Source organism: Chroicocephalus ridibundus, chromosome 5 (genome assembly GCF_963924245.1).
Source record: "Chroicocephalus ridibundus chromosome 5, bChrRid1.1, whole genome shotgun sequence".
NCBI lineage: Eukaryota > Metazoa > Chordata > Aves > Charadriiformes > Laridae > Chroicocephalus > Chroicocephalus ridibundus.
In genome coordinates, this window is record NC_086288.1 from 27,108,317 (window position 1) to 27,135,936 (window position 27,620).

The 27,620-nt window shown below is 36.2% G+C and overlaps 1 protein-coding gene across 4 annotated transcripts in view; it reads left to right on the plus strand.

The window, feature by feature from the left end:
* Nucleotides 1–27,620, plus strand: part of TBCK (TBC1 domain containing kinase) — a 144,608-nt gene that overhangs the window by 34,907 nt on the left and 82,081 nt on the right. For 3 of the 4 annotated variants that reach the window (XM_063336869.1, XM_063336866.1, XM_063336865.1), the window contains exons 9-24: nucleotides 1,054–1,115; nucleotides 1,875–1,936; nucleotides 2,642–2,790; nucleotides 3,807–3,948; nucleotides 5,371–5,470; nucleotides 7,444–7,493; nucleotides 7,859–7,988; nucleotides 8,838–8,936; nucleotides 10,225–10,287; nucleotides 11,165–11,291; nucleotides 11,806–11,856; nucleotides 13,249–13,332; nucleotides 15,018–15,095; nucleotides 17,347–17,432; nucleotides 23,579–23,615; nucleotides 25,158–25,319. In XM_063336869.1, the coding sequence (XP_063192939.1) occupies nucleotides 1,054–1,115; nucleotides 1,875–1,936; nucleotides 2,642–2,790; nucleotides 3,807–3,948; nucleotides 5,371–5,470; nucleotides 7,444–7,493; nucleotides 7,859–7,988; nucleotides 8,838–8,936; nucleotides 10,225–10,287; nucleotides 11,165–11,291; nucleotides 11,806–11,856; nucleotides 13,249–13,332; nucleotides 15,018–15,095; nucleotides 17,347–17,432; nucleotides 23,579–23,615; nucleotides 25,158–25,319 (1,482 nt within the window). The remainder of the gene's footprint in view (nucleotides 1–1,053; nucleotides 1,116–1,874; nucleotides 1,937–2,641; nucleotides 2,791–3,806; nucleotides 3,949–5,370; nucleotides 5,471–7,443; nucleotides 7,494–7,858; nucleotides 7,989–8,837; nucleotides 8,937–10,224; nucleotides 10,288–11,164; nucleotides 11,292–11,805; nucleotides 11,857–13,248; nucleotides 13,333–15,017; nucleotides 15,096–17,346; nucleotides 17,433–23,578; nucleotides 23,616–25,157; nucleotides 25,320–27,620) is intronic. The other variant, XM_063336867.1, reaches the window with a different exon arrangement.

Genomic DNA, 27,620 nt, shown 5'->3' on the forward strand with positions numbered 1-27,620 from the left:
AATTTTGATGGTTGTTTGTTGTTTTGTGTTGCAGGAGGTTTCTGTAATGAGTTAGTAATTATATGACACTAAAGACAACTGTTCCCGCACAATCAGTGCTTGTGTACCAAATCCTCAGCAGGGAGAAGCAGGACTCAAATAAGAAGACAGAAAGTAAAAAGAGAGCTGAGAAGCGTATTACTGCATCCAGGCTTTTGTTTCTGGCTTCACATACAAACTATAAAATGTTACTGTAGAGGTGGAATTTCCACTTAATGTAAATGGGTCTGAAAGTGGGACTATTTTGTGGGGTTTAAAACTTGATTTCTTCTGGGGTTTATGTATAAACCACGGGGAGGGGAAGGATGTGATTTTGCAATTTGAAGCTTTATCAGTAAGTTATTATTATCCAGAGCAAATAGTAATACTGTTGAAGTTACTGTCAGTAGAGACATCTTTTTCATTCAGCAGTTAGTGCTTGGCTGCTGAAATTCTGACTGTTTTGATATGTGATTTGTTAACAAAGCTTCCTGAAGCACTTCAGTCCCCTTCAAGTTGAACGCAAGTTATTGGTAACCCTGGTTCACTGAAAAACATTCAGTGTCCTGACTTGGGAATTATTTTCTCAATGATGTGTTGAAAACAAGTTAAGAAATACTGCTAGTATTATCTGCAAGTAGCAAGAAAATGAAAATTACTTTGAGCTTCTATATGCAGATATTTTTAAGTTCTCTCCAGGATTTTTTTATTTTTTTTAGGAAGTGGAAAGACTGTTTAAATTTATTTGGCAGACACCAAAACTCTGGATTTACTAAACCTGCAAAAAGAGTTTTACTGTAAAATTAGATGGGCTGCTTAACTTTCTTAGGCTTCAATTTTTTTATCTGCATAGGTGATAATAATTTTCATTTCTAATTTTGATAATTCACTTTCAGGTGACGTGTCAATGTCAATAAAAAGCCAGAGTTAAGTGCTTTTTAGTGGGGGGAGGTTTCATCTCATATCCTATTTAATTGGTATCATTTTTTTCGTAGTCTTTACCTTTTTTTTTCGTTCTGTTTGTTTTCTTCAAAGGCTGCGTAGATGATATTGTAACTGTATTGGCTGAAGAACATGGTTGCCTTGATATTATTAAGGTTTGTGGAACTAGTTTGCTCCTCCATGCTGTCTTATGCAAAACATTTTATTATTGTTGCAGAGTATCACACACACATATATATTTTAGCTTATTTAGTCACTAAATGTATTGCAGTATGAAGAAAAATTTTGAAGTCTAAACTATATATCTAAATTCTTTCAAATAGTCAGTACTGGGTAATATTCATTCTTTCCTAAAATTACTGTCAGTCTCAGTAAATGTTAATGCTCTCTGGATAGTTTAATAAGTTATGAATTTTCTTTAAATTGTTGGGGGTTATGTATTTCTCTTCTAGAAATTTAGTCTTCTATCTGGTCCACTTTACATATTCTGATAGTGTAGGTTTATGCAGTTCAACTCCTCCACACCCCCAAAATTAATTACTGAATTTTACTCTCTGTTTGTTTTGAGGCGTTGTGTAAAAGGATTCTGACTATTATCAGAAGGGAGTTCCCAGGTACTGCATTGTTTCAGGCTGGGTACAGTGTATCTAAATTTAAAAAATAAAATTAAAAAGCTGCATACATTGCAAATTTTTCAGACTTTTTTCCTTCAAAGCAAACGCAGGGGTAGGGGGTGAGGAAAAATTACTTCCCCAGCATTATGGTCTGACCCAGCTAACCTCATATGTGTAGGTGTGAAATCTGATTGCCCTCAAAGAAATAGGCTGTATGTTAAAAGTTAATTATGAGCTAAGTGGCTTGCTGAATTAAAATGGTAATAAACAGACCTCTTCTGTATTTTTCTTATGTTCCAGGACCTTTCTGAAAATATCATAGCTCTGCTGAAGAAATGCCTTACATTCCAGCCTTCTAAGAGGTAAGTATTCAGTCCAAAAGCCTAGTAAACTCTGCTGGGATACTCTGAAATTAGAAGACCTGTTGCTGAACTTTTTTTGGAATGCTGAAGATTTGTGCTACCTATAAGAAATTCTTGGTTTTGTTGCTTTTCAATGTTTAAAGGAAAAGAATGAGGGGGGCGGAAATCAAGTATGCAAAACATTGAGATTGAATCTGAGTATTTTGGGGGAAAACTATTCAGGCATTTGTAGTTCTAAGCTTTTACTGGTTTCATATCTGGAAGTTGATGATAGTTATGATAGCTCTATTGTAGCCAGAATAAGGGCTGCTTTCATCAAATCTCTTCTTTCAAAGTACTTTTTCATTATGTCAGTCCACCACAGCGTTCTTCTGAAAACTGATTTATGCTTTTCTTCTTTAATCAAGGCTTTGCATTTGCATTCTTCCATCTCTGCTTATAGGAATTTCAGGGTAATTAATAAAATAGTTGCTATGTACGTTAAATGAAGGCAAGATCTGGACTTGGGCTGTAAACAGACATGGTGTGTTAATGCATCGTGAGTTGAACAAAATCGGTAGACATTTTTTGCTGTTAAAATTTCTGAGATGCAATATAATTTAAAATAACTTGCTACTATTCGTCACTGGGGACATTTCTTCCTGAAATGTAACATTTTTGGAAGCACTTTACTCTTAGTGTTTTAGTCTCTTTTCTTAATTCAAGGCCAACTCCAGAGGAATTGCTGCATGACAGTTTGTTCAGTGAAGTATCCTCAGTATATCCTCCCTTCCACAAACCTGTTGGTCTGTTCTCATCTTCTCCAAGGTGTGCTAATTTAACGCTTCCTGAAGACATAAGTCAATTATGTAAAGGTAAAAGCAGGTGGTGGGATAAATGTCACTGGAGGGGGAAGGAAAATAAAATGGGTTTGCATTTTCTTTGAATACTTTGTTGCAGAGAAACTATGAAATGTTACGATACTACATTCTTGTAATAAGTAGTTTAATGGGCGGAGATAAGGGCAAACATGTTTTGATGTATGTCTGCAAGTTAAAGGAGGCCATCTCCATTTTGTGCTTCAGCCTCGTGGAATAAATAGCTGTCACTAGTAGTCAAGTCCAGTTTGGAATATCAATTTAATCTTTTGCCTTTAGAATTTGGACATACGCGTGTGCTAGGTAGTATTTTTCACTAAACTGTGTTGTGAATTGGTAATTGAATTCTGCTGGATCATAGCATGACATGATTTTTTGAAAGTATTGGAAAACTAAATTCTTGTGAAAGAGGTGGCATTCTAGAAAAAAAGCTAACATTTCTGAGTTTTAAAACTACAGCATGCTGAAAGTGTTACCACTTTTAAGTCCTCATTAACTTCTTCTGATGAACTCAGAGATTTCTACATGTTTAGAAAATCTCAGTATACAATTTTTGGAGACTTAAGATTTTATACCTTGTTAGTATAGGAATGGTATGTGAGGGGAAGATAGATTATAACTACTCAGTATGAATCACTAGTTTCGTATTTTTACTCTTAGCGCTGTATTGTGTTCAAAATAGTGTTTGGTTCGGTTAGTTTTTCTTTTTTAAAAGATGCACAGGAAGCAAAAGTCCCCACTTCAACGTATTGATCTGATTGGTTCTATTTTCTGGCACCAAGGCATACAGCAGAACTACTTGCTTTTTTCTGACTTCTGGCCATCTGCTCTTCCCTTAAATCTTCCTAAAGGGCACTTGCAAAGGGAAGATCACTTTTCCTCTAACTTCACATTAAGGTCTAGGACCTTTCGAACATAATAGTTGGTTTTTTTGACAACATGTGTTTAGAGTGCTGGGAAAAAATACAAACTGCCTAAAAAGCTGCAACTTATTTTTATGTGGTTTCTCCTAGTAGATGAGGATAGCGATTACCTAGCAGAAAGATCAATTGAAGAGGTTTATTATCTCTGGTGTTTGGCTGGAGGAGACTTGGAGAAGGAACTTGTCAACAAGGAAATCATTCGATCGAAGCCACCTGTCTGCACGCTTCCCAAGTAAGGAAGGAGAAGCACTTTAAGGGAAAGGAGGGTGGATGGAGAAGGCCAATGATTCTGAGAGAACATTTTGGCTTGGTTTTTAGTTCCAAGACCTGTCTGTGTGAAAAATGTTCAGCAGAAAATCATGTCACTTCCTCTCGTACCCAATTTAAGGCATTATTTGAGTGCCTTATATCTGTTGCCTACCAGCACTTCATATTCCTTTCTGAAATTTGAAGAAATGTAGGTCAAGTGCAAAATACTGCACTGGAAGTCCCTAAACTTAGCACGCTTTCCGATACTGTTAAGTTGTAGTAAAAATGTCTCAGTGGGCTTCAACAGCGTATCTGTAATTGTAATTTAATTTAATATGTTCTGTTGCAAATTGTCACATTCTGAATTCTCTTTGACAGGGCAGCAGTGCTGAATGGTCAACCCAATTATTCAGCAGATTAGCCAATTACTTTTTTTTTAAATGCTTGTTTTTATGACTTACAATTCTGTAATACCATTCTAGTCATTACTACTTTTATCTTACTGTTGCACATGTTGCATTTTTATGTAGTATATTAATGTTTTAATCAAACAATCTGATCTTAATAAGCGTAATTATGTGTCCGTATAGATCAATTTGCTGGTTCTGGATTTTAAAAACACATGAAGTCAGTGTACAGACAAAATTCAATAGCTTTAAAAAAAATGGAGCTAGATTTTAAGTGATATTTTGGTGGCAAAATTAGTGTGAAATTTTGAGGGACTGCCTATTTCTGTACCCATAGGTGAACACACGTGCTTTTGACTTATGAGGGGAAAACATTTTCATTTTTTGTCGTACTATCTGTCTTGAAGATGAGATGTTAATTTCAAAAATGCAATATAACTCCATCTTCTAAGTGATACTGAGAATGTTATCTTAATTTCCAGAAATCAATGTCATGTTGTTGGCTTTAAAAATATCACCAAATAGACAATTTGTGCATACTCTTTCTTACATGCATTTGTATCCTTAGATGGACTGCAATAGAAAAGACCTGGGTCAGACTTTTGCTTGGTTTTTGTCATCATGGGAAATAGCTTTCATTTGACAACGTTTCATTTTTGCTTTTCAAAATAAATGGCAGTCCTGATCTGTGCCAGGTCAAGGAATAAAAGGGATTATTAATCCCATATTACTCTCCCTTTGTGTGCAAACCAAAGTTATAGAAAACCTGAAATGTGCCTTTTTACAGCAAAAGCTGTTTGAATAATTTAAGGTGATTGTACGTTCCCTTGATAGCAGGTTTCATGCCATGCAGTCAATACAGTGTACTTCTAAGAGCTAGTATTTTGTTCTAAAGAGGAAACTTATTGATGTAAGAATTTTCTATTTTTTTATAACTCAAGTCTTAAGTCTTAAGTTATAAAATGACATGATTATTTTTTTTTTCCCCCCTTTTGAAGCTTTTTATTGGAAGATGGTGAGAGCTTTGGGCAAGGACGAGATAGAAGTTCCCTCCTAGATGATACAACTGTGACTTTGTCTCTGTGCCAACTCCGAAATGTAAGAAGAATATTGTGCACTTGTTCTTATGTCTTCACTGCAGAAACATTTGTTTAAAGGGAATATGGAACAGCAGCTCCTACTGCTGTTCCTACAAATGACAGTGTTATTGATTCCAAGAGAACACTTCTTGACGTCCAAGTCAGATTCTGATTTATGCTATTAAATTGCTTTGTCTGCAAATGCTTACTAAATTTGATTTATCTTCTGTCTCCTTCCTGTGTCCCTCCCTTTCATTATTTTTGTTTTCTGTTTTATTCTGGTGTAGCCCAAATAGTTCTGTAGTACCTGATATTCTCCACGATTGCTAAATTGGACAGTGAGTGTCGCCTTGCATTCTTTAATTCCTGTCTGTAGGTGGCTCACAATATTCAAAAGAAAGATCAACTCAATTCAGTTGCAGCTCCTTAAAGGCTTTATACTTAAAGCTGAATACCAAGTTTCCAGTAGTTAATTACTAATCTTTGGTGTATATATAGCTATTAAACAACTAGTTCAAAAGATCACTTCAAAGCATTTTGTCAAAATGCAGTAATGCAGTTTGCTTCCATCTTCAGTGGAAAATCAACATATGATAACTCGTCATTTTGGTGTCATGATCAGTTACAAGATTTACTGCATGTATCACTGAAATGTTTTAACTGTTCACATGTCTTTGCACATGTTGAGCTTTATTGCTGTAGAATTAGAAATTTATGCTGCACTGTTTGCAGCTTGCGTTTTATAGAAGCAAATGCAACTCTGTCACAGTTCTTATAAATAAAAAAACCCAACCAAACAAAAAAAACCCTTTCCATATGATTACAGGGGTTAATACAGAAAGGAAGATGACTCCTGAATTCTTGGTCTCTGCCACCATTACCTTAACTTTGGGGGCAATGTGGCAAATACTGTGGAAACATGTTTCTTCAGTAGAACTTTGCATCACTTCACACAAATGCATGGAAACAAACCAAAGAACTGGGTTTGCTTGCTTGGGTGGGGTTTAGGGGGTGGAGGGGAGGTTAAGAATATGCAACAGCTATTTTAAAGGTAATATGCACTGCAGCTCCTACTGCAGTTCCTAAAAATGGACAGATTTTAAGGCCTTTTTTAAACTTTTTAATCTGTGATTTTTGGATATTGCTGCCTACTTCTATAAATATAGCTCAGATAAGTATATACTGAAGTTTCTTTTGGGGAAGATACAAGCCTGAATCTTGCGGTGTTAGTTGAAATAAATTTTTGAACCTACGCAATTCTTCAAACACTTTTCATAGAGCAGAGCATGATGCTTATAATCAAAAGAGGATCAGTACTGAATGAACTGAGAATGAACCGTTCTGTCAATCCCAGGAGGAACAGGCTGTGTGCTGTATGCCTTTAAGTTAGGGATTGAACTGCAAAACAGAGCACTCAAGGGAGGATGGCATTAAACATTAATCACGATGCACCAAAGATGTCAGAAAACTTCAGGCAAAAGTCCAGGCATGCTTGTCTGTCACCTTTCCAGAGAGTGTCTGTATTTCTGTGCAGCTTTCAGATGCTGATACTAAAAGGAACTCGGATTTGCATAACTCTTGAACTGATTAAAAACATAAAACCAAGTTGTGAAGTTGTTTGCAGCTACTTGGGTAGGATTTCCATGTAGAAAACCGAGGAAAAGAAAAAGAGCTATGTAATATTATTGATCTATTAATCCATCCCATAGAAACTATCTTTTGGGGGGAAATAGGTTTATGAATGAGATGAGTGTTATCTTCAGATAGAATAACTTCCATCAACTGAAAAAGCCTGTATTAGAAAAAGTTTTTAGTATTAAAGGCTGTACGCTTCTTTGCTGATGGAGGACTGAGCTAACGCTTAGGTCTTAAGGCAAGCTACTAAATTTGGCAAATGAATTGCTAATTAATAGGTTTTGTATTCCAATAAATTTTTCCACTTGAATTTGGAGTAGCATTCTGATAGTTAATTATTTTTGTGCTTCATTTCAGAGACTGAAAGATGTTGGTGGGGAAGCATTTTATCCTTTGCTTGAAGATGAGTAAGTATGTGTGTAAGTTTGTACATATATAAAGGGCTGAATTTTGAGTTCTTAGCTTTGAGCGGTACACTGCACAGCTAGACACAACTGTCTTCCAAAAGCAAACCTAACATGTCCTTGTTCGGCTCTTGGAGTCAACAAGAGCTGATAAGCCCACTGCACTGGTGGACATAGGGCCCTGATGCCAAACTGAGGATCCCCACCTGTTTCTCTGTTCTGGAAATCATCTGTTTGTGCTGAATATTCAAAATTATCCATTTATAAATTGTTTCTGACTCAGAAATTCATAACAGGATATTAATTTTTTTCACAATTATTTGTTTTTCTTTCTGTTCACTACTACTATCCTAACTCTTTTTTTCTAGCCAGTCAACTTTACCTCATTCAAATAGTAGTAATGAGCTGTCTGCAGCTGCTAGTCTTCCTCTGATCATCCGGGAGAGGGACACAGAGTACCAGTTAAATAGGATTGTCCTGTTTGACAGGCTGTTGAAGGTACGGAATCTTTATGATGGTGGGTAATTGGTTTTGGTCCGTTAATTAGTGGATTTTTAAGGGACCAAGTAATTGAAAAAGGAAACGGAGATACAAGAGACCACAGTGAGAATGGGGGAAGAAAGCCCTACAGAAACAGAAGACAGAAAATAAAAATATGAGAAAGTAGTGATGAATATAAAAGTAGATTAAAGTATGCACATGAAAACAGAGCTGCTGCTAATACCTGTTATTTACTGAAGAAAATACTTCTGCATGCTTTATTTCATAACAGACTAAGCTGTTACAGGTGTATGTATGCCTGTAACACTTCTGCATTTTCAAGCAGTAAGGTACTTGGAAACAATACCAGTCTTTACTGTGGCAGTGCCATGTTAGAAATATGTGTTTTATACCAAAGGGGGAAAATACCAGTCCCTAATTTACATATATGCAGAGAGATGGATTCTTGCTTAAGAATGAGAGAGCTGATGTGCATCATCAAGTGCAGACTTAGGAAGGTATAAACTAGAATGTTTAATAAAACAAAGTGGGATACATAGTGTGAAAGGAAACATATAATGAAGAAAAAATTAATAAAAATTTGGATTAGTAAATTTATATATCCAGTATATACCAAAGCACGTCAGTAGATTAATGAGAAAGAGGGGGTATTTTAACATCAAACAGCAGTCCTCAGTCCAGCCCTTCCAGCTAGGAATGAAATTTTCTTGTTCTAAAATCTGCATTCACTGCTCAAGCTGACAGCATTTGTCCTTTGGGGCAAAGACCATCCCAGGACTGGGTTTTGAATTGTTTCAGTTACACGGTGACATTTTTTTTTTTGCTGTTAATCTCTTCTCTTTGAAGGCCTACCCATATAAGAAAAACCAAATTTGGAAAGAAGCCAGGGTTGACATCCCTCCTCTTCTGAGAGGCATGACCTGGGCTGCACTGTTGGGTGTTGAGGTAAGAGTAGTGGGAGGGCATTGGCAGTAGTTCTGGTACTGACTGGGGAGGGAATGGGATAGGAATGGGATTGACAGGGAAGCTGGAAAGGATTTGAAGATTTAGGAGGTAGAATTACTAGAATTTCAAACAAAATGAGTCATGAAATTGTAGGAACAAAGATAATGTTCAGACAAACTTGCTTGTTGTCTAGAATATTTGATTTCAGAGAAGGTATGTAAACTTAACTGCCTTTAATTTTGATTATGGGATGGAAAAATACTACCCATACAGCCAAATTTTGCTAGAATGTTTAAATACAATTGGTAGTTAACAGTTGGGGGTTTTTTATTTTTAATATCTTTGACAAATGCAATTAGAATCCTTCTGCTCCAGTCAGCAATAGTTGGGCAAAACAGGATGAAACGTATCAAATGTGTTTTTCTCACCTACCCAGTGCACTTCCCCCAAAGACTGGAGAATAAATAAATTAAATGTAACCCTTTTGGACAAAGGACTAGAAAGGAATGTCCCAGAAATGAGGACCTCACAGAGATTGCTTGGCTGTCCAGCTTCTGCATCTACCCTGCTTGCAATCTGCAGTAGTGCAGCAAAGAGGTTCTTATAAATAACACATACCGGGTTATTTAGGATATTTAGCTTAGGACGTGATCTGCTGTGCGCTATGTAATATAACCAAAAAAAAAAGCTGTAAAGGTAAAGAACAACTGCTGGTCAGGGTCGTAGCCTGGGGTGGGAGCTGAGTCAGTTCTCATACTTCATTACCTTACTGTCTGTGCAGTGGGGGTGGTGTTCTCCTGTCCCATAACATTAAAGGTGGACTTGTTAGCGTGCCTATCTTGGGATTCATGCAAGGACAGGCTACTTAAGAGTGGTGTATACTGGTAATGTCAATATTAATTAACAGGCAGCTGGATTCAGTGCCTTTACAGAGATAATGCCAGTGGCTGAGGTCAGCACTGAGTTTAAACTAAGAACATCTCTTAACTTGAAAATGGAAAACTGTATCAAGTACATAGCTTTCTGCATAAACTGCTGAAAATCACTGAAGATCATACTGAGAAAGTCACAGAAAGGTCTATACGTCCTGAATTATAACAAAATGAAGATGTCTTTATTAAAGTTCAGCTGTCAGAATTTTTTGTACTTTGGGAATTTTTTTCCCAGGGGAAAAAAGGTACTAACTAAAGCACCTAACAAAAACAGTCAACTTCTGTATATCAGTGTGTAATATGCATTTATGTTAGTAAGGGCTTTCTAAATTCGAGTATTCTTCTTCCACATTTAGGGTGCCATACAAGCAAAATATGATGCCATTGATAAAGACACACCGATTCCTACAGATAGACAAGTAAGATTTCCAGTGTTATCAAATATTGTCACTTGACGTAATACAAAGATCTTTTCTACCAGTTGCAGTCATTTGGCTATTACAGCAGATGTGGCTGATAATACTAAAAGGGTTCCCCCTGTCCTCTAGCCTTATTCATGCTGTAGCAAGAATCTTGCAAAGCAGATAGGAACAAGTAGTTTAACTCATGTTATAATATGTGGAAAGTGAAATCCTCTTTTACTTCGGAATCACTGTTTCTGTAGCAGCAGCAAAGTGTAGTGAACAATGTTACTGATGGATTTTTAAAAGTCCTGTTTTTATCGAATGTTTGTTGCGCCATGTACCAAATAGTGCCGTGTACCCTGAGATCCCATAAGGTGAGCTGTGCTTCACAAAAATGGGTTCTTAAGCAATTATGTTCTCCAAGAAGTCTTGCCAGACATAAAAAGACATCACAAGCAACAGCTGTTCCTTTCGGCTGGGTGGGGAAATAATTTCTATCAAATTGGGTACAACATTCTGAGAATTCTGATTTGATTATCCTTTAGAGCAAAGTGATATTAGCACCTGAAATGAGTCCAGAAGTTGTGTCAGAAAAAAACTGTAACAGTTATCTGCTTTCTGCCTTTTTCAAGGATTAGAACCCTTTTAAAAATATGAATCTGGAAAAAGAAAAAAAAAATCTTTTTTTTTCTTGTTATTTTTGACAGGGCTGTTAGTCCCCTGTCCCTTTTCATTTTTGGTTTGGAGAGTGATGGAGGAAGCAGATTGTGTCTATGATGGTGGTCTGACCTACATTCTTTGGTGACTTCCACCTCTGGTGTTGCAAGATTGCTGTAGTACTAGCTCACTTATCTTGATTTCTTTTTATATTACATACTTGGCTGTGGTGCAGATTGAAGTTGATATTCCTCGTTGCCATCAGTATGATGAATTGTTGTCATCACCAGAGGGTCATGCAAAGTTTAGACGCGTACTGAAGGCCTGGGTTGTTTCCCATCCTGATTTGGTGTACTGGCAAGGTGAGTTTTACTAGTCGGTGAGGTCAGATAATTAACTGGAAAGCTATGGCTGACTTATAAATACCTCCCCCTCTTCCCCCCCCAAATTGTTTTGAGTGCTTTCCTTCCTGTTTCTTTTGAAGAATGAATCTGTGGGTTATTGCAAATTTAGATCCTAATAACTTATATTTAATTTGTAATTCAAATTTGCCCCACTCTTTCTTATATATTTACTCTTCTTAAGTTTCAGTCGCTTTATTTAAAAAAAAAATAAAATAGTCTGTTCCTTACTACTCAATTCTAAGGTAAAACTGCAGAAGTTACTGAGTGAGTTCTTGGGATGGTAAATTCCATTTCTTGGAAGCCTTGGCAGAATAGTCAGTTCAGCATTATAGTTCAACAATTTGAAATTCTCTCTGTTTTCATGCATTGATTTCACAGTTGTGAAATTTTTGTGATAAATTAATGAATTTATCTTGTGCATTACAATTAATAAGCTCTTCATGCCATTTCTCCATGGCTTTTCTCTCTTTAGGTCTTGACTCTCTTTGTGCACCATTTCTGTACTTGAATTTTAACAATGAAGGTGAGTACCTCTTTCTGCTGGGGGTGAAGGGGAAGCACTTTCTGTCGTCTGGATCTCGTTGTAGACAGATGTGTCCGCACCTGCTTATAGATGGAAACTTTATGTCATTACAAAGGAATTTTAAAGCTATTGTTGCTGCAGGTCAAAATAAATAGTTGTTTTTTGAAAAGTGTATGTGGTGTACTGCTGTTCAAGCAGGGGTTCAAACCCTTTGTATATTGCCAAGTACAGTAATGAATATATAATAAAAAGCACAAATAACCTTGATTATAGACAAGCAAGAAATGCTTCTCTAGTACTTGTCCTTTTCAGTGAAGCTGTAGTTAAGCCTTGTGTGATGTGAATGTGTTATTTGTTAACCTAACTGTTAACCTGTCAGACTAGCTATATTCAGAAAAGCTGCTGGTGGTTTTAAATGCCTAAAAGCTTGTCAGACCAGTGTTGGATATGTGGCCTTTAGTATCTTAGAATGTGATTTGTTCAGAATAGGTCTAGTCCAATCTTCTATTCTCTTGCAGTTGCCTTTCTTTATGTACAGTCTGTGTGTGGGAAAACTTGTTTCTTAGGACAATGACTCCTATTAGTCCTACTGTGTGTACTCATTTAAATATTTCAACAGATTCTTCTTGCTCTTGGACATGTTTCTATACAGTTTGATTGTAGAACCTGGTTTCCTTCCCATTGAAGCAAAACATAATAGTAGTGAATTAGGTAAAATTTTGTGTTCTGGTTTATGAACTTCATTGTACACATTTGGCTCGGATGTTTAAAAATTGGTTTCAGTGCTAGAACAGTTGTAACACAGAGTTCATTTATAACATGATCATATGTCATATTTGCTATAAATCTGATGTTTTGCTTAGAAACTCCCAAATTATATTTTATATTTATTGTCTTTGCACAATTTACGACAAACCCGTATTTCTTTTTACATCTGTGGTCTAGCACCATGGCTATTGTATTACAATAGATTGTCTCTCAGCAAGTTCCCAGGAATTAATCAAGAGGATAAACACTTAAGTTTTTACCCTCTAATCTCTATTTGATATGTGTGTGAGGAGCCACTGAGATGTTTTGGGACCTTGACTTTTTGATACAAACATTGTCATGGCTTTCCAAACATCATCTCATTACTTTGGCACAGAGAAGTATGGAAATAAACTGGGAGCAGATTAGGTCCACCCAGCTTTATATTGGTTACTTGGTGACAGAAGGAGACCTTTTTAGAAGCTTTTAAAATTCTTTAATGAGGAATGTGCCCGTTTTATGTTTTACAATATAATTCTTGTGTATAGATTGATTTTACGTATTTATGTTTATTGTCTGCTTAATAATGAACTCTTTTAGGTGTTTCTACTTTTGTAGTTTTATACATTTTTCTAATTCTTTCAGCTCTGGCATATGCCTGCATGTCTGCTTTTATCCCCAAGTATTTGTATAACTTCTTTCTGAAGGATAATTCTCATGTTATTCAAGGTAAGTCCCTTTATTTTTTGTAGTTCTAAGAGAAGTAGAATTATTTCTGGATATATAAATACACTTTTTCAAGTGGTAAAATTCAAACACGCGCCCTCTCGGCCTCCCTCTCGGCCTCCCTCTCGGCCTCCCTCTCGGCCTCCCTCTCGGCCTCCCTCTCGGCCTCCCTCTCGGCCTCCCTCTCGGCCTCCCTCTCGGCCTCCCTCTCGGCCTCCCTCTCGGCCTCCCTCTCGGCCTCCCTCTCCACAAAGCAAAAAATGTTCTGTGTGATATCCAAGGTAAGAGTCAGTTGATCATGCAAAGTTGTAAAATGAGGAAACAGTCTTTCCAGTGTTAGATTGTAAAGACCTTCCCTTCAGGTGATCAAAATCATACTGTTACAGGAGCTGTTTTGACAATGAGGGAAAATAAAGAGGAACAGCACAAACTAGGGACTCCTCAGAAAATGAAAGTTATGGTATTGAGAGTGTTAGGGATTTGAGGGGAATTCTTACTGAACAAAAGATGGTGTCATTGAATACAGGACAGGAGTTGGAGATCCCTGAGGAATAATGTTCCGTAGTTCAGTCTTAGACAACCATGTAGGTAACTCAGAGAAATGAAAACAGTAGTTTGTAGGTAAATGTCTGTTCTACCTGAAAGGTAATGGCAAATTTTGTGGAAACACGAAGAAGGAATTCTTTAGACCTAGAAAGCCACCTTGGCACAGTCTGTGTTGTAAAGATAATTTGTCTTTGAGACAGTTTTTAAAAACCAAAAAAAGCTGTTTGAAAAGCCATCAGTAGTTTAAAAAAAACAAACAGGTGGTAATGAATGTTTTTAATTGCAAGCAGTTAGGAGTGTTTATTGGATACTGGGTTTCAGCATGTCTCGCTATCATTGTATTTCTTTTCAAGAAATTCTTTTGTACATAACTTGTGAAACTCCTCAACTTAGAAATGGTGTCTGTCATTTTTTGTCTTCAAAAAACAAAAGGTAATTAAGAACTGATCAACAAAAAATAATTAGACATAAAAGCTGTTACGTATTGGATAATAGGGAGAGAGCTAACATAAGGAGAGAACACAGGGAGAATTTACACATGAAAGACAATGGGTAAGAGGTGATATGAACTGAATATGTAAAATAATAGTTTGGAAAAACTGTTCAAGAGAACTTGTTTGCATCCTTTTTTCTGTAAAGAAAGAGTGCTTGCTGGAAAAAAAAGGGGCAGTAAACGTCTAAAGATGAAAAGAGTAAGTATATTATATCAGATGGTCCTGTGAAGACAACCGCTTTCGACTTCAACATTAATAGCTTGGTAAAGACTTTTCTCAAGGGGGTATGCTCTTCTATGAAATAATTCTTTTGCTCTCTAGAGTTGCCTAATGTTATTTCTAAGGTGCTTTACCAAAATATGTATCAGCCAAAGTTAGAAATATAGGTGAGTAGGATTCTGTGAACCAAAGTAGCGTAGCGTTCCTAAGTTCCTGTGCAACATCTGGCATCTTCAAGGGCTTGGTGAAGCTGGACCTTTTAGGATTCTTTCAGTATTCTAATTTAATCTTTCTAGGGTCATATGTCAAACACCAAAGTGTTGAAATAAAATTCTGAGTAATTTCCCTGCTCTATTGGGTTGGAAGAGTATGTCGTTTAACTGCCTACTGCAATTTTAGCTTCTATGCTTTTTTGTGTCTTTAATGTAGGGGTAGATGGGAGGAATGTTTCAAACTATAAGGTTCGACATAACTCATTTCTGAGCTCGTCCTATGCAATAAAGACAGGTGCGTTTTCTAAGCTTATCAGATTCATTTCCTTACATGAAATAGGAAGTAAGGGCAGTTAAAAGGGTTTGGGTATGGAAAGTCCAATTATGTAAAATAAAAATTCATATAATATAATTCCAGCCAACAGCAATTGGCTGGACCCAAGTGATACATTTTTGTGGAGACTTGTTTGTTTTCAGCAGACCCTTAATTAACCATGTAATCCCACATAGTAATTATATTTCATGATACTGGCTAGTCAAATAAGGATGGTATTTATCAACCTGTAGTATATCTGTAGAGAACAATCGTGGGCATGAATCTTCATTTTTAAAGTAAATGTGCTTCAGGGAAGCTAATTGTGAAATTGTTTTCATCAGCATATGGCTGAATGCATAGGATTACTGGTTTGCCATGCCTGACTTGTGATTACTGGCTATTTCATGAAATAAAACTGATATAAGATGCACCTTAGAGATGTGCTTTTTCTACAATTATTATTGTGTAGCATGGTATGAATGTAAGGCATGGATTCAGTTATCTCCCTAACTTGTATGCATGTGAATCAGAATAACTTTGGCTTGAAACTCAGAAAACATGAGGTACGCAAGCAGCTTCGAAGCAGTCTTGGTGGCCTTAGTGTCACAAAACTCAGCACAGGTCTGTTTACCCACTTAACTCCCCATCTGAGTGCTGCCAGGGCATCTGTGGCATAGTATCAGAGGGGAGAGGCTGGCACTCCGAACAGGTTTAGTATGTTGTAGCTTTGTCTTTGCAGCTTGGAGCAAAAGTTGTGAAATTCTGAAGTAGGCTCAAGAGGTCTTAATTTTTATTGCAACTTACCTTGGAAAATTAGGCATCCTTTCAAGTATAATTTGGAGTAGGAGTGTGGCTTGTTTCCCTTGTGCTCTTACAGTGAGAGCGATGTTTACCAGTCTTCCTGAGGCAGAATCAGCTTTTAAAATTTCTGGTCCAAATAGAATTCTATTACAGAGTGATTTTTCTTAACTTGCTGGCTTAACCTGAGAGGAGCTAACATGAGTGCAGATAGTCAAGATCTAAGATAGGAGTCTATAAACAGCTGAATGTTTAGACCCACTTCTGTTCTTAAATAAAGGTGTCTATGCATGGAATTATCCCAGCAGAACCACTTCTGTGCTTCTTAGCAGTGGAATTGTGATTGAACTTTGCCATTTCAGAAATGAAGACAAACTGAGTAATAGGGAGTTATTTGCTGTCCCCAAGAGAGACTGCAGTAGGCATCTAGTCCTTACATTAGACTTTAAAGGAAGCAATGGCAACCCTGGATGGCTAAGTTGTGGAGCTGTGTGGACTTAGTGTTTGAGGGTTTATATTTGGGGACAGTAGTCTGGAGCACTGAGATGTCAGCATGTTCTGATCTGGGAGCTGGGTTCACATTCTCTGTCTCTCTTTCCTCGACTAGCTGTCTGGGCCTTAATTACTCTCTCCTTGGGAGCATGGAGGAAAAGGAATTGCCATCTGTTACAAAATTGCAATGTTACTGCCTCTTCATCTTCCTTCTAACAAAGCATATGACAGTGTGGACAAAACTGGGAGAGGGGCAGAACAGAAAGAAAGAAATCTGTCAGTGTCTCTGTTCTGCTGTCTGCTTCTCTTCCAATTAAAAGCAAGTGTTGTTTAGAAAACTTAATGAAATTGCACCCATCAGCCTAACGTGCCATGCTGAAGATGTAATAAATTTTATCTTTCAAGATAAGTATTTCTCCTCATCTGTTCCAAAAAATACAAATTAAGATGTTACTGATCATGGAACCTTAAAGACACATTGCCTTAAAACCTCAACTTCTGGATTACAAAATTTAACTTTGTAGAAAAGAAACCACACAGAACGTAATTTAAAGAGTATAAACTTTGTGTATTGCTAAAACAGTTTGGGTCTTAAAAATCCTTGGAACAGTTTTGTTCTAATTTGCTTACATCAATATCTTGTGGCTCATACTCATACTGAAGTCTTTAACTTTGCATGTTGGACATTCACCTCAACCTAAGTATGAACCAAATAAACCATTGTTGAAATCCAAATGGAGAAGTACTAAGGAAAAGAAATGAAATTTTTCTTCCTCTGTATTGAATATAATGGTGACAAGGAGGACAGTAGTGGTATTCACTTGCTGGTTTATTGTCGATTTAAAAAAAAAAAATCATTTCCTTTTCTACAGCTCCATTGTCAGCTAGCAGCATGTGGTGGCGTCATCGATGATGATCTTGAATTTGCTTGTCATTTCAGAATACCTGACAGTGTTTTCCCAGATGATTGCATTCCACGATCCAGAGCTGAGTAACCACCTTAATGAAATTGGTTTTATTCCAGATGTAAGTGTTAAGGGTTCTTATATAAATATTGTTCAAAGGAAGTAAAAAATGGAAAATGGGGGCAACTAGGATGACATGCCTTTCCAGACTGTTTCAGTAGCAGTTTGATATAAGTGAAACTTTCACATTAATGGACCTTTCTGAGTATGCTGATAAAATGGTAAAGTTTTGATTATTGTTTTACATACCTCAGTCCTTCCTGTTCTGTTGGCATGGTGAATACAATAAAAATGCTACTAGTCAGATGTTATAACTTACTGATTCAACTTAAAAGACGTATATAATTTTATTTTTAAAGTGTGGATTAATATACGAAAATAATGTGGCAATAATTGACTAATAGCAAAATTTCTGCAAACTAATTAAATGACATTAGTTAACACAAAAGACATGAATTTGCAAGTAATACAAAAAATATGTGCAAGCAATGGTTAATCTGTAGATATGTCAGACTTTGGAAAATGCTTAGCAGTCATTTGTTGGAGTGTATCAGAAACACTGGACAAGTGTGTAACTTGTGTCTAAGTTTTACACTTTCATTGGAAGAAGTCTGTAAGATGGAGGAAAACGAAAACTGAGAACAGCCAAAATGTAGTAGAGAGGGAGGGCTATGTTCGAAAAGGCAAAACAAGGCCTTCTTTAGAGCCTTGCTTTTACCTATCACTGTAAAGTGTGAAGCTTTCCTCATTTGTGTAGAGATGTGTATAGTCCAGAAAGCCAAGATAATACTAAAAAAAAAAAAGTTTGTTTGTCAACTATAGCGTTATTGAAGTTTATGGGGGACGTTTCCGAAAAGTATATTTAGGCAAGGCTATAGAGAGTGTGTTGTTAATCGATACTGTCTATATCATGATATATTTGACACTCAGAAATTTGGTAATTACAAGTTAGTCGTAACAACGTATGATGACTGAGCAGTCAAAATGGATGAAGGAAACTGAAGTTCAGGAGATGTTGATGTAGAAATATAAATTTCATAAATAAGAAATTTATATGCATTTCTTCTATAGGCAATAGAAAGCTCATTTTATCAGAAAAGCCTTATGCTTATTAGGAAATGCTTTAAGTTGAAGCAGCAAGACCAAGCCTCTGAAAGTCATTTGTTGTACACAATTTTGGTGTGAATTTGTGCATCTTTGGGACTTGCAGATACTCATTATCACTTTTTACAAAGATTGTAATGGAAAAGCAAATATATGCTTTCATTTGTAGAGGTGTTTTTAATATAATCATTTGTTTATGAATGATACAAATTTAAAAGATACTGTGGCATTAAATTGAGCAGAAGAGAACGCCGGTGTATTGCATTATAAACAGAGATGTTTGAGAAGGCCATGTGTATTGCTGATGACCCACATCTGAAGAGGGCAGGTGGGAGGAACATGAAGGGAAGGTGCAGAGAAGGGAGAATGTTCAATCTGTAGAAAGCCTAAATATGATGATTAGGTAATGCAGTAAATAATTACAAAACAGAGGTATTTTGAAAACAAAACAAAACACCTTGCATCAAATACAAATGCTAGTTCTAAAGTTAACACTAAGCCCTGAAGAAAGGTTGTCCTTTCTAAATCATCTGTCATCTTCTTTGTTTTTTTTAACATATATATATATATATATGAAAGTTGTTCTGCCTTTTATATTTGTGAGAAGGGTGAGTTTTGTACCTGTACAAAGACAGCACAGGATCCATCAAGGTGAAGGATATGCACTGTAGTAATGAGATCCGAACCAGAGTTTCGTGCTTGAGTACTAATCCTATCAAAACAAACCCTGATTAATCTTTCATCATTGAAGTGCAGGCTCCACTGAAGGAAAGATTGTGTTTCCTGGCACCCTTCCCATTTGCTTTGGGTCACGTAGCTCTCAGAATATTGAACACTACTGAAGCTCAAATAGTTCTAAATATTGTTAGCTGATGTGGTGCCTGGATTTAGTACATTGCTGTGGCTATGTGATTTACATGTAAATAGAGGGATATATACGGTGAATCTTACAGTTCTACTTTGCTCACTTTCCCAAAGTCCCCACCCTATATAATGCTTTATAACACGTTCTATATTTTACTGAATAATTCTGACACCAACAGGAGACCATTTTGAACTGAAGAAAAACAAGGAAGTGTGCTATGTTACTAAAAGGGTAACTGTAGCCATAAATCATTCTAAAGAGCTTTCAGCTGCGAATTACGGAAGCTAGACATAATTGTCAGCTGGCCATTAACAGAGATGACAAAATCTGGCCGCAGTTACTTAATATCATCCTGCTGGAGCTGCTGTCATAGGTAGATACCTTAGCTTGGTTTTGGTGATATGCAGGAGGTGTCGGTGATAGGGCTTCATCTAAATGAGAATTAAAAATCCTGCAATTGAAGTACTCGATCTCTGTTTGTTCTGTTACACAATTACCTAGTGGTGAACATGATGGAGATGTTTCTTGCTGGTATTTTTATCTTGTGAGGGAAGTAATCGTTTTTTAAATTTTGTTTGTGTAGGTGCATATAGGTAGGTAGAATCTAATATTCTGTCGTTTCTGTTATCTATCTGTGAATATTTTTTTTTATAATGGTGAAGACATAACAGTGTACCAGTTTAAAATAGCACACTGCATTGAATGACAGGTGGTCAGGTGAGGATTATTCTATAAAAGATTGCAAGAATAATGTTTACTCCTAGTGTGTTTGTTATCTTTAAACCTGTAGGTATTTAACCATGATCTCAGCTCTGTAATTTTATGATGTGTGGAGGATGAAATTTCTTAAGGGATTTTTGAATTTTCTTAGAGGTTTCTAGTAAACTTAAGTATTATATACATGCATAATGAACAAGAACTTATGAAGAATCTTGGCATTTTTGATGTTTTGAAAACTCAGACCTTCAATTTTAAATGATTCATTTTCATTATCTTGCCACCAGGTGCAGAGCTTCACTGTAGCTGTGTTATGATGTTCTTAAGGTGCACCTGGGTCATACAGGACAGCTACTTTATTCTTAACGACTTTTCACAGAGCAGGAAGCTTGTGTATGCTTTATAATATTCCCTACCATCCTCACCAACAAACGTTAACACTCATTTTCACCTTGCTATCCCTTCTAAAATACCATTAGAATCAAAATCCCCTGAGCCTAAATATCTTTAAAACTATTGTCTTTACAACTGACATCTCAATTTTCTGTACAGACAAGTGTGTAAAGCTCTCATCTTCTGGAGGAACAGTCAAATAATGATACAATCCAGATGGTAATAACAGGCAATAATAAAATCCTTGTGGAAAAGGCTTTCTTCAAGATTTGAGACAATGTCTCTAATGGCTTTGAATGTCTAATGGAAGATGCACTCTTCTCAAAATACGCCCATCTAACCATGGGCAAATGAATATCTTCACCCTGTTGAAAAACAGTGAACTGCATCTCCAAGCTCAGGTACTAAGCAGAATTTGTCACAGCAGAGCACTATTGGAGAGGAAGCTCCAGCTAGGGATAATGGAAAGACAGAGAATGAAACGAAGTCTAAGGACAAGAGATTTAAAATTTAACTTTAAAAAAAAAAATGTGGAACTGACATGAGGGGACTGCTGTCTTCTTCATATAAGAAATGTCTAAGTCCTTACTTAAAAGCATCAAAGAGCTTGTATTTTACTAGCGAAGCAAAATGATAATTGGGGCATTGCTGATCTCAAACTCACTCTAAAAAGTGAAGTATTGGTTTTACAGACTCTTATTTTGATGTGACTTATTCCCAGGCTGTTCCAGAAGTTCAGATGCTACTTTGATTAAACATTAGGCATGCTTTCCAGATACAGAGTTAAGTGTGAATAAAAATCAACCCTATTATGTTTAGGGTTCAGTAGTAAAGAGTTGAAAACCTCTGAAAACCAGCCTATTAGTACAGAAGCATGAGGCAGTGTTGTTCCAACTGATGATTGCTAGGGGGCAGTATTTACTAATAATATGTTAAAAGTGCGGTCATTTAACTACAAGAATTTGCTAGCTTATTTATTGGAGGACTTCAAGTCAGTGCAGTTCTTTGTGTTTTTTAATTTGACTTGCATGGCGGAATAATACCACCAGTGTTGTGGCGTTTGTTTGTGTGCTTATTAATAGTAATCATAACCTCTACAGCTTTACCAAAACCTCCTTGTCTGAAAATCAGAGGGAAAAATCTCTTCAATAAAAACTTGCCTGATACCTTCTGCTTGAATAGTTTGACCTCCTTTTCATATTATTATTGATAGGTTTGGTGAGGATGGTTTAGAGCAGTGCTTTGCCTTGCTTTTACCTTTTAATAATCTGTTTGATGTTTCAAATTCTGTCTATTCTCTTATGTATTTCTGTGTAGATGCATACAAGATAGAGGTGTTTGTGTGTGAAATTAGGAGAAAGTGTGAATCTGCCTTGGTAAAACGTCTTAATCAAATATATGAGAAGGAGGAAATAATTGCTTTTAAATACCAAGGAAGTAACATAGTTCAAAATGACATCTGCGTAATATGTACCTCCAAGCAAAGAGGAGCCTCAGACTATTAGGAATGCTTGTTTTCCTACTGCATGAAAAGCAAGATATTGCATACAAGCAGCAAGTAAACAGGTATTAGCTGATCACAACCACTGTAGGGGATGTCTCAGGGAGCAGGGTATGTTGTTATTCAGTAGAGAACCATCTGTTGAAGACATGACAAAAATATACTTGGGGAAATAGTATGAATGTATTATAAGACAGAAATGGTGATAGAAATGGATTTATTTGGGGTTTTGAACCCTTAAAATCAATTGATGGGTTGCAGGCCAAGCTTTATAAAAGCCTCCTGAATATTGAAATTGTTGGACACTCTGGTCATCACAGCTTTTTTATTTTTCTGCATAGCATGTTTCAGATACTATCAGATGCTCAATTGAAGATTTAAGAATAAAATTTAGAGAGCTGTGCTAAAGAGCTTTTCAGCAAATGCGTGCATTGTTTAATCAGTGCCATAACCCTGTTATGAATTTATGGAATAAGTAGTAATTTATTAACATAATATTGATTATGCTTTCTGCTTTTCATTTGTTTACTTCCAGGGAAAGCTTAATAAGAGGACCAATTTGCACTTTTTATGAGCTAAAAAGTAATATATTAAGCTTTATGTCTAACTGTAAATCTTCAGAATTGGAAAACAGCACATGAGCTATGCAACTGAGTAAAATTTAACAATGGTCATCTTGCTCTTGCCTTCCTAATTTGTGGGGACTTTCTGTGCAGTTTGATGTCTCAAGAACTTAGATTCTGTTGCCTTCAACACGATAAATACTTCAGTGAAAATTAAGAAACTCTTAAGGTGTCATAAATAGCTTAGCTCTTATGCATACTGAAATTTGTCTGTATGATGTCATGAGTATGAAAGTTTGCAGAAATTAAAGGCTTTCTGTAGCCATTGCAGCAGCACAAGTTCTTAGACAGTCTCCTAGTAGTATTAGTGCTGAGGCAGCCTCAAATTCTTCAGATGACACCTACCTTTAACAGTCACAGTAGAACTCCATACATGCTTAAGATGTTAGTAACTGAAACTATATTCTTTTGACGATGAAACCATTCTTATTTCCTTTCACTGACAAGTGTAAATTTTAATAAATACCGAAACAGGAGAAAAAGGTAAATACAGTTAATTTTTCTGTTGGAGGATGTGATTTTCACTTTTAATTATTTATATAGAACCAGGTTTTTTTTCCATAGTGAAAAAGATGTATTGAATTGAGTTGTTTTATGCTTACTCGGGCATCCTTTGCTAATTTTCACTTAGTGGTATATGTGTGTTAGGTGAGAACTGCGACAGGTTTAATAGAGCAGATTTTTGAGTTCTTTAGGACTTCGGGGGTTATTTTTTGTGAACATAAGCCTACTCAGGGTGGTGGCTGCTTTTGTTGTTGTTTTCAATACAGTATCACAAACTAATAATTTGAAGGAGATGAGAATGGGGGCCTGGGGGAGGAAAAAGCTTTTCTGAGGGATTAAAAGTTGTGTTATAGTGGTTCTGCCACTGCAGTTATTTCCATTTTAAATACATTCATGCTGAGCTAGGCAATTTTTAATGTAGTAGACAATAGTCACAAAAAGCTTAAGCTCTTAATGTAACATTTTTTTTGTTCTCTTCCTTCCACCACCACCTTTTGCAGCTTTATGCTATTCCTTGGTTTCTTACAATGTTTACACGTGAGTATGCACTCTTTTTCTCTGATTAAATGGTCTTGTATTTTGTAGAGCAAAATTTTTCTCACTTTTTCAGCTAAAGCCTTCTTAATTGGTATGATGTGTCTATCATTTAGTAGATTGCTTGTAATTTGCAAGGATGTGTTGTGATTTGAGTCTCAACAGTGCCTGCCATACTTTCTGCCCTGACTTGACAAAAATTAGCATTTTCTTATTATACTTTTTTTTTATAAATATTAAACTTGAACTGGATTAGTTTATGCATGCAGTATTTAGGGAATGTGCAAAGGAAGCTGTTATCAACTAGAAAAAGATATAATAGTTAAAAGCCAAAACCAAACCTCACTACCTTCCCCTGCCCTCACCGAGATAGTGTAAGAAAAGACAGTAACTTTGTTTCTGAAGGCCAACAAAACAGCTTTTTTTTTTTTTTTTTAAATCACACTTTGACACATTGTTATTCTGCTAGCACTGTTTACTATGACATTTGTTCAGGTATGTTAGGAACAAAAAGAGCTTTATAATTTGTTGAACTTTTAATGAAAGAGGACAAAGTTAATAAGCAAGTCTAGAAAGCAATTAAAAATCTTTTCTCAAAGATTTGTGTGATTTTTTTTCATTTTGTGTCAATATGGGCGGATTTTGAATTAAAAAAAGCAGCAGGATCAAAAGAGCTGATGGATTATTTCTCTGATGAAATATCAAAGAATTTAATGTGAGATTCTTGATTGCAGTTTCTAAAGATCTTGAGTATAAAGCACTGGTTCTTTCAGTTGTCCATTCTAAAACTTTCATGAGAATCACGACCTTTGGAAAACCAAGGAGATGGTTTCCTTGGCAATGAATTGCAATAAAATTTTAGAATTATTTAGTTGAAGGATAGCTTATTTTAGGAGAGCCACCTTCAGCTTTATATGTAAAATCATAGAATGGTTCGGGTTGGAAGGGACCTTCAAGATCACCTAGTTCCAACCCCCCTGCCATGGTCAGGGACACCTCCCACTAGACCAGGCTGCTCAAAGCCCCATCCAGCCTGGCCTTGAACACTTCCAGGGATGGGCATTTTATGTTGCTATTTTTAACAGGCTTTTCTCCTTGTCTTTCCTATATTTCTAATTTTTGCTCTATTCTGCTCATTTTCTTGTCTAATTTTAAGTAGTTGAGCTGATTGATTAACTCATTAATATCTTCGTACTATTGGAAAAACTGATATACGTATCCTGATGCATTTTTGCGCTGTACCAAGAGAAAAATAATTGCCTAATTTTGTGTGTGTTTGAAATCTGAAAACCTGCACATTTCTAAGTATTTAATGATGAAATAAGACACTGATTTCCAGAATAGTCAAACTATATATGAAGACAAACCTGTTTCCAAACAGGTTGAGTCCTTTTTGTTCCCAAGTAAAAAAGAAATAGTCCTAAGACAGGGGAGGAAAAAAGTATGTAGGCAAGTCTTTAACAGCGTTTGTTTGTGTACATATGTTTTTATCAACTTGTATGCTTACAGTGTTGTTTTTTTTTATTGTCCTCGTTCATCATGCAGATGTCTTTCCTTTGCACAAAATTTTTCACTTGTGGGATACATTACTGCTTGGAAATTCCTCCTTCCCATTCTGTATTGGAGTTGCAATACTTCAACAACTGAGGGATCGTCTTCTGGCTAATGGATTCAATGAATGCATTCTCCTTTTTTCAGACTTGCCAGGTACAGAAAAAAACCTATTTTTTCCCCTCTTTCTCTGTCTCCCTCAGTGTGTTGCTGAAGTAAGTATGTGTTTGCATGGGAATATATACTACATGTGTATTGAAATCATGGTAGATTTAGGCAAACTCACTGTCAGGATGCATAGGTCTTAACTACATCTTGATGAAGTTAGGAAAAGTCTTTTTGCTGTCATCAGCAAGAATTGGGTGAGCTTGTTGTTATTTCCAGCTGAAGGCTGGAGTAATTTCTTGTGAAATTTAGAACAATTTTAAATAATTCATAAGTGACTGTGTGTAGACATGCCACGTATAGAAACAATCCAGTTGATAGGGATTTTTTATTGAAAAAAAAAAACTTAGTGCTGTTCTGAACTGTGCTTTTCCACTTTGATGCTGGTACTAGCCTGTTTTCCTTTCAAAAATAATTAAACTTTTGCTGTGGAAGCAATTAATATAAAAGAGTTAGGGAAAGTAGTATAGAAGCCACAGGAATTGCTCTGTGTTAAATCAGTTTCCATTTGAAATGTGAAGCTTTCAAAAGCACCCTCAAAATCAGATCAAATGCTGCATGATCATTGTGCAGAAGTTCTTTCTTTTTGTTCAGTAGGAAGCTGTTGACCTATCCATACAAGCAAGTGTTGCATCTTTAAAAACAAACAAAACAAAACAAAAGATTGCAGTCGACCATGAAATTCGGGTCTTACTCCTGAGCAAGTTTCTGGTGAGACAGTAGAATGCATTTGAACTGAGTAAGCCCCGTAAACTGAAAGATGTCTTTCTATTTGTGATGGACGAATATTTATGTAACACATGAATTGGAAGGCTACTGCACCTAGAACATGCTTATGTTCTTGTATTAATTCCCTCTCTCCAACCCAGGATCTTACTAACATAATATAGGTCTTGGTTAAGAGGTGACACGGTTTTAATTGTGTGGCCTTTCTTAAGATAACTTTAACTTTTGGCTAATTCCTGGTCTAATTATAGATTTAGTGGGCTCTGCTTGAACACCATGTTCAATAATTGAATAATACAATTCAATAATTCATAATTCATTTAAACAGAAGTCATTCTTTTTCAAAAGAACTGGATGAGAGAATCAAGTTTGGAAGAGCATTAAAGCTTAAAAGCTCTTGTTAAGTGTGACTGTCTCCACAACTGCAGTTACAGAGGTTAGCAGTAGTTTAGGATATGGCAGCAAGCATCCTGAGGCTCAGTTCAGAGCTGCATAAATCAGTCTCTCAGAAGTTCATTGTGTTTTCACAGGTGAAGCTCTGTAATTTTGCTAATTATTATTGTCACAAATTCTGTCTCTCACTATATACCCTTGCACATCCATCAGGATTTCGAAATTTTGCCTTCCTGCTTTAGTTTGATATTTTTGACCCTGGCCCTGGGGAGAGTGAAAAAAGATGGTTTTGAGGATGAAGTTGCCAGGAAAGTGCAGAGGTTTGTGGGGTGATGAAAGCGCTTCCCAGAGACAGTGAGAACAAGCAACAGCTTTCCTTCTGGCACCTTCAGCGTGGGAGAAATTGCTGGACATTTGCAATTTTTGAGCCCTGCCCTGGGGAGAGTGAAAAAACCTTTAATTTTAGTATGTACTATGCAATTGCTACTATATTTTTCAATTTATAAGAAATTTAATTAGGCCATTCTTTATGGTGTGTGGTTTTTTTCATTTTCAGTCTATATATTAGTCATTTCAAATGTCTATTAAATTTAACTGGATATCTTTAGATGGTCTGAAAGGTGAGCGCTAAACTAAAAGATTATCTCTCTCCCCCTTCCTTCCTCCCCCATCTATTAGCTGTATGTCTTAGTTAAATATAGAATCATTAATATTTAACTTATTTCCTTGCCTAAGGTCATTTCTCCCTATTTTTTTTTCCTTGAGTGGTTCTAAATTATATATTCCAATTTACCTTGAACCAGCTGATTTACTGACAGTTGAAGTACTTTATGCTGAGGTCATGTGTAAGAACATATTAGTTCTCATAATACATATCTGCTTATATAATAAAATTAAATCACTAAAATCTGTAGGGTTATAATGTGCGTGCTTTCTGCTGATTATAGTTTATGACAACTTTGCTGATACTATCGTAGGAAATGTTTTGGTAGAATGGTGTTTCTGAAAAGACTTATTTTTTTAATGTTGGTGATATCTGCAATATTTTGGATGTCAACAGTGGCACAATTTGAATATTGTGAGATTAATCCAAAGCATATCATAAAAGGACTACTAAGGGAAAGAAGAATGAAAATGAAAGACAATCGTAGTGTGACTTAAAAGTTAAATGTT